Source organism: Octopus bimaculoides, chromosome 23, assembly GCF_001194135.2.
Source record: "Octopus bimaculoides isolate UCB-OBI-ISO-001 chromosome 23, ASM119413v2, whole genome shotgun sequence".
Taxonomy (NCBI): domain Eukaryota; kingdom Metazoa; phylum Mollusca; class Cephalopoda; order Octopoda; family Octopodidae; genus Octopus; species Octopus bimaculoides.
Genome location: NC_069003.1, coordinates 33,742,126 through 33,749,620, shown reverse-complemented (window position 1 = coordinate 33,749,620; position 7,495 = coordinate 33,742,126). Strand labels below are relative to the sequence as shown.

At 40.0% G+C, this 7,495-nt stretch overlaps 1 protein-coding gene across 3 annotated transcripts in view; it reads right to left on the bottom strand.

The window, feature by feature from the left end:
- Positions 1–7,495, bottom strand: part of LOC106868166 (receptor-binding cancer antigen expressed on SiSo cells) — a 10,271-nt gene that overhangs the window by 1,922 nt on the left and 854 nt on the right. For 2 of the 3 annotated variants that reach the window (XM_014913311.2, XM_014913312.2), the window contains exons 2-5: positions 4,803–4,977; positions 3,538–3,684; positions 2,518–2,598; positions 1,043–1,565 (exon numbers count right to left, since the gene is read on the bottom strand). In XM_014913311.2, coding sequence (XP_014768797.1) covers positions 1,353–1,565; positions 2,518–2,598; positions 3,538–3,684; positions 4,803–4,976 — 615 coding nt within the window. In that variant the 5' untranslated portion in view covers position 4,977 and the 3' untranslated portion in view covers positions 1,043–1,352. Of the gene's footprint in view, positions 1–1,042; positions 1,566–2,517; positions 2,599–3,537; positions 3,685–4,802; positions 4,978–7,495 lie in introns of those variants that run through there. The other variant, XM_052975936.1, reaches the window with a different exon arrangement.

Here is a 7,495-nt window from a genome sequence, read left to right as displayed (position 1 = left end):
AAGGCGCAGGACTCAGTGGTTAGAGCGTCAGGCTCACAAGCATGAGATAGTGAGTTCAATTCCCAGACCAGGTGGTGCATTGTGTTCTTGAGCAAGACACTTTATTTCACGTTGCTCCAGTTCACTCAGGTGTAGAAATAAGTTGTGATGTCACTGGTGCCAATCTGTATCGGCCCCTTTGCCTTTCCCTTGGATATAACATCAGTGGCATGGAGAGGAGAGGCTGGTATGCAGGGGCCACTGCTGGTCTTCCATAAACAACTTTGCCTGGACTTGTGCCTCGGAGGGGAACTTTCTAGGTGCAATCCCAGGGTCATTCATGACCGAAAGGGGTCTTAACCCTTTTCTTTACATTTGAAAGCAATCTAAATGCTATAAAGTTAAACCTTTAGCATTTAAATCAGTTTATATCCAGCCCAGATTGTCTACCTACTTCATGTTCAAACTAGCCAGATCCAACTTCTCACATCTGCCCTACAATGTCATCTTAAAGATAATGCAAGATCAATTTAAAACAATGTGAATGAAATAAGCATTACATTTGACAGAGCAATCTGAATGCTAACGAGGTAAAATAATTGATTAATTAATGACTTAGCAAATCAAACAACAAAAAGAAAGAATAAATGAAATACAAAGAAATCCCGCAGACAGGTGGCACCACCTATCGAGGCATTGACTGAGCTGACCTAGAGGTCAAAGGCAGTCCAGTCATGATGATCATCCTGTCTTTTTCAGATGTACAAGAGACCCAAAATATGCTTTTCTTAGATGTCAGATTAATTTGAGGGAAAATTTGACTGTTATTTTTAGTTGGCCGAGTGACCTAGCAGGTTCTCTTGTCAGCTCGGTGTCAAAGAAGCAAATAATACTGGTACCTTAATGGTGGTGGTGGTGGTGGTGCTGCTGCTGCTGTGATGGTGGTGTTGGTAGTGGTAGGAGAGCTATCTGGAAGATCAAGCAATAGGGGTGTGTGTGTCTATGTGTGTGTGTGTGTGTGTGTATGCATGTGTGAGTGCCTGGGGTGGGGATCAGATGGTGATGGGGGGTCAAAGGGGAAGAGGTCGGAATTCTACTAGCAACTCCCACATACCACCCCACACACCCCACCCAGCTACCCATATCGCCAAGGTGACGTGGGTGGATGGGCGGGTAGGAGAGGAAGAGATATGGACATGCAGTACCAGCAACAACAAGAACAGCAACAACAAGAAAAGAGAAGACGAACACAATAACAGCAACAGTGATGCAGATGATTAAAAATGGGTGATGACGATGGCACTGGTGATGATGACGATGCTGGATGGATGGTGATGGTGATGGCTAATGACAGCAGCAGTGGTGGCGGAAGATCACGACAGGCGCACGGCAGCAAAAGGGCTGTCTTTCTTGAGGCCCCGGACCAGTTCCTTTTCCTGTTTCTTGCGGAGCTGCTCCAGCTGGCGAGCTTCGCGCTCAGCTCGTTTCTTCTCCTTGATTGTGGCGTCCACTTGCCAGGACAGGTCTTCACTGGCCTCCTCCCAGCATTTGCCGTTCTCTTCCCAAATGCCGAGCTCAGTGTCTTGCTGCGAGGAAAGAAGAGGAGAGAGAGAGAGACAGAGACAAGTGAGAGAGAGAGAGACAAGTGAGAGAGAGAGAGACAAGTAAGAGAGGGAGAGATAAGTGAGAGAGAGAGATAAGTGAGAGAGAGAGAGAACAGGTTAGAGAGAGAGATAAGTGAGAGAGAGAGAGATAAGTGAGAGAGAGAGAGATAAGTGAGAGAGAGAGAGAGACAAGGGAGAGAGAGAGAGACAAGGGAGAGAGAAAGAGACAAGGGAGAGAGAGAGACAAGGGAGAGAGAGACAAGGGAGAGAGAGACAAGGGAGAGAGAGAGGACAGGTTAGAGATAACCAATGACAATGGTTTAAACACACACTGACACACAGTCACACAGACTTACACATACACACTGACAAACACACATAGACTTGGATTTTAGTCAAACAAATCGACCCCAGGTCTTACTTTTTAAGCCTAGTACTTATTCTATCAGTCTCTTTTGCAGAACCACTAAGTTACAGCAACGTAAACACTCTAACACTGGTTGTCAAGTGGCGAGGCGGGGGGACAAACACACACAAATATATACACAACAGGCTTCTTTCAGTTTCTGTCTACCAAATCCACTCACAAGGCTTTGGTCAGCCGAAGGCTATAGTAGAAGACACTTGCGCAAAGTGTTATGCGATGGGACTGAACCCGGTACCATGAGGTGTGTCATGAATGTTACCATTTCCTTTCCTAGTTGTAAAAAGTGCCACTGTTATGCAAGCAGTGTGTCCTTCATGCTCAATCTTCCGAGACATGCCTAGTCATGGTGAAATACCTGCTTACTTGGAAACAGGTGAAAATTAGTGACAGAAAAGGCATCAAGCCATAAAAAAATCTTGCCTCAGCAAACTCTCGTCCGACTCATGCAAGCATGGAGAAGTGATCGTTAAAACAATGGTGATAATATAAACGTATTCATTAACTTACTGTGACAGGGAATTCTGATGTCATTGCTAAACGGTTTGCTGGATTTTCAAGTTTCTCATTGTTGTCTTTCTTGACCAGGATCTGGAATAGAAATAATAAATGACAGCAGGCAAGGAAAAACCAATGATAACACAACAAGGGAGTCTGTCTGTCATGACAGAGCAGTAAAAACTCTTTTACACGGCTGTCCTCGTCTATATGCATCACCTGACCATACCAGTGCAGTCATCTCTCTTGCACACTACATCTGATGCCTCTTATGCTCAATTTCTCAAGACACTTGCACTCTGTTGTACATGCACACTGACATTGCACATTCAGCAAAGCATATTAGCTTCATTTCTTTCAAGCCATCGCATGTCCCCTACAGCCACAGCCCATGTTTCACTGTGGTGCAGCATAGCTGCTTACACACAGGCATCATACAATCTGCCTTTCACTCTGAAGGAGAGGCCCTTTAAGAGTGTAGTTCGATTTTAAGTTATATTTTCAAAGCTATAATGGAAGTGACAAAGGAGGATATTCCACATATTTTGCTTTATGAGTTCAATAAAGGCAACAACACAATGGAAAGTGTGAGGAATATTAATGCAGTATATGGGGATCAGACAATAAGTGAAAGTCAATAGCAACGGTGGTTCCAGAAATTCCAAGCCAGAAACTACAGCCTAGAAGATGAGCCTCATCCTGGAAGATCTATAGAGCTTGACGAGGACGTCCTGCAAAACCTGGTGGAACAAAATGCCATCATAACTGTTGAGGAACTAGCAGAGAATCTTGGATTTGTTAATTCAACCATTCAGTGACACCTGTGTGCCATTAGAAAAGTCAGCAAATTGGGTCAATGGGTTCCTCACAAACTTTCTGAGTCTAATCACATGCAGAGAGTGAATGTGTGCTCTTTTTTGCTGTCACATCTCACAAATAAACCTTTTTTCAGATCCACAGAACAAAAGGGAATCTCAGACAAATTGATGGAGAAAGGAATAAATAAAACATAAGCAAAACCAAAGAACTTACTTTAGCTGTTTTCTTGATTTTTGGTGTCATGTCTTGGAAGAAGTCGATATCAGGCTCTTGCTCACCATTCTCGCTTTTGTTGCGGTTTCTGCTGGACTTATATTCAGAGTCTTCCATTTCCCATGATTCCCAAGGCTGGAGTTCACCCTGAGGAGGTTTTAGATGGTTAGAAAGGAAGGTACATTTGCTGCCACTGAAAAAAATCCCTACACACGCACACACACAGAAACATAGACATACACATGCAGTGAGAAACAGATGCATACACACACACACACACACACACAGAAATAGACATAGTAGAAAAACAGCCACACACACACATAGAAATACAAACACAGTAGAGAAACACAGTCCCACATACACACACACACACAGAAATATAGACATACACATGCACTGAGAAACACAACTGCACACATAAAAGTACAGACACAGTAGAGGAACACAGCCACACACACACAAACATAGAAATACAGACACAGTAGAGAAACACAGTCATTCCTATACAGAAATAGAGACACAGAGAGACATTGCAACACACACACATTGAGAAATACAGACACACACACACACACACACACGGCCGATTCCGGGTATTTTCGACCATGAGGAATCCACTGGTGCGACTCCCAGATTGCTATCTTGTAAGGTGTGAATTTCTATAGATGCAACACACACACACACACAAACTCAGCTTTACAATATGTACTGATATATACGACGGGCTTCTTTCAGTTTCCGTTTACCAAATCCACTCACAAGGCTTTGGTCGGCTCGAGGCTATAGTAGAAGACACTTGCCCAAGGTGCCATGCAATGGGACTGATCCTGGAACCATGTGGTTGGGAAGCAAGCTTCTTACCACACAGCCACTCCTGCACCAATTGCTACTAATCTATAGCTATACTCAAAGTCATGTGAAAGAGTACTGATATTTTTGAAACATATATAGGTAGAGTGTGAAAAAAATAAAGCTCAAGTTGTCAGCCATCATAAGCAGAAAGCAGTTATATCCACCCAAAATGTCATCATCATTAACTGCCGAAAGTGGTTTTATTCTTCATGCTATGAGAAATGGAGACACCCTTAGTAACACCTTTTACAACAGAAAGAGACAAAAATACTACATGGCATTTTGTTCCTCAGCCTCATGTTGCTGCTAACCTACCGTCTAATTACTTCTGTATTCTGTCTACGATATATTTGGTTTGGTTCTAGAATAGGAATAAAACAATAAAACATAACGAAATAGTTTTATCTTACTTCGGGAGGTAAAGATGATGTGGAGACTGTGGGAGGAGCACTGTAAACAGCATTCAAGGGTAAAATGGGAGTATCGGAGTGTCGTCGGCGCCGGCATATTAGTCGACGAACTGGAGACAGGATCAGAAAGACAATGTTGAAAATCTTCTTCACAAAATTCACTAAAATTTTCATCCTGTTCGTTGGCAGGAAAGGAATAAAAAAAAAAAAGACAATTTCAAAATTGTGAAAACACACACCTAAACAATAAAATAGGATATACATATTTTTATATATATATATATATATACATACATACATATATATATATAGAGATTTAAATTAAGAAGAAAATGGAGAACTTTTGATCAACAATAATTGACTACCATCGATTATTATTTTTTAATACAAAACTTTATTCCACCTTCAGTTGTTTCTGCTCCCAATGCCCTGCAATGTTGCTTGATGGCAAGATAAAATAAACAACAGACCAAAATGACATGTATTGGAATTGATATGATCAAATCTTTTTGTGATAAAAGTTGATAAGAGTGAATGTTTGAGCAGGAAATATGAAAGGAAGTGACGATAAGCAGAACAATAGATGTTTGGGTGCAACAGAATGTCATAGCAACCAAATGTTTTATGATAGAAGTATGTGGCTGAGAACATGGATTTTTAAAAAATTCTTTAGGATGCAGATTATTCGGTTAAATGTAATCCTTGTTAATTCACATTGCTTTGAATTAATCATGTATTATTTCATAGCTTTGAGATGTTAATAATAATTACACTTTCACTTGCTTTAGTTGAACAAATCGACCCCAGGTCTTATTTTTTCTGAGCCTAGTACTTATTCTATTGGTCTTTTGCTGAACTGCTTAGTTACGGGGACATAAACATACCAACTTTGTCAAGACATATATATATATATATATATATATATATATATATATACACGATGGGCTTCTTTCAGTTTCCATCTACCATATCCACTCTCAAGAAGAAGATACATGCCCAAGGTGCCATGCAGTGGGACTGAACCCAGAACCATATGGTTGGGAAGCAAGCTTCTTACCACACAGCCATACCTGTGCCTCTATATGATTGTTTATTTTTCAAATGACATAATAAGGTAGGAGTCAGTGGCCAGATTGACCATAAAACAGAATATTTGAGCCGAATATGACCAGTGTAAAATGTCTAAGAGTTAAGCCTTCCTTCCACATTATTGGCAGCTGAACCTAAATTCTACCACTTAATTTCGTCTCTCCAACAGGGAATTCCTGACAATACAAACACTACATGGTTACTAGACCTGCTAGATAGTCAATTATCTCTTAAATCTTACCCCATTGTCTTAAAAAAGGGACATAATTAGTTTATGTAAATTTTCCTGACACCATGACAAAGCACTATTTATCAGTGAATTCAATTAGACATGCTGGGAAGTATAATGATGTTTATTGTTTGAGGTGGGGGTATATCGTAAAAGGACGAATACATTGGATAATGGAGTCCGTTATATGATGAAGTAAGCATGGATGATCACATTTGGAAAGGTTTTCAACATAGGTCTGCTGAATGACGTCTGACCTAAAGCAAAACGATGCCAAACATACCATTCCAGTTACGCCCCTTGTATTCCTCGTAAACATTCGCTGTTCTCAATGGCAAACAGCAAAACAACATTGTGTTTTCTTTACTTTTGGAATTTTTTTGATCAAGAAGTAATGGTCGTGTCAATAACCCTTTAATGGAGCCTCCGTGAAGGGTGGGGAAGAAAGGATGGAGCTAAATTAAAAGATTACCCTTCGCTTGAATCATTCCGATAAAGGTACCTCCAAAAGACCAGGTGGTGGACATGTTTATTAACTGGGAGCGAGATTAACCCCAAACCAAAAATTATTCATTATCATTAATTATTGTTATAAAGATATAACATTGGACATTTAACTTCTTTATATTTTCTCAATAGTTTTCGAAAATAATATTTTTATCGTGAAGTATATAAGTCTAAGGAAGCACCGAGTCGTGAAACAGAACTATGATAAAAGGCCTCCCATCTGTGACCATCCTGCTTATAATTTTTTTTTTTTCTTCTGATAAAACATATCCAAGAGTACATTAACCCATGGGTCCTTTCATTTTCATTTTTAAGAAAGTAGGTGTGATCTCAAGATAATTTGACTGCTGTTTCTAGCAAATAAAGTTACCATATAAGAAAGGCTCCCTCGTTCACTCCGGACATGATCACAACGTTATTGCTATTGTTTAGTTCAACCCCGATTAAGCAGACCGACCATTAAAAGCTGTTCCACCTCGGAGAACACCTTGATGTCAAGCACCGTGTGTCCCTAACACTGCATTCAATCCAGTTCCCAGTTTTACAGAAAGTAGTAACAGAAGAAATTTGAGAAGAAACTGGGTTGTCACAGGGAAAGAAGCTACACAATTAACTCAAGAGTTTATTTAATTTTATAATACAGGTTTCGTTTGTGAATAGGAAATTACGAAATTAATATACTTTCAGTAAAATTTAGATCAACGGTGATTTCGTTTCGAAGGCAATTCTTAAATGTTTATTTACATCGCAACAATCGTAGTTAGTTCGGATATCTTAAAAAAAAAAACAATAAGACATTCTTCTTTAAAGATTCCAAAAGTTTTGTTACTCTAAAAGCATATTAATGTTTACTGTTGTTTTTTGTGTA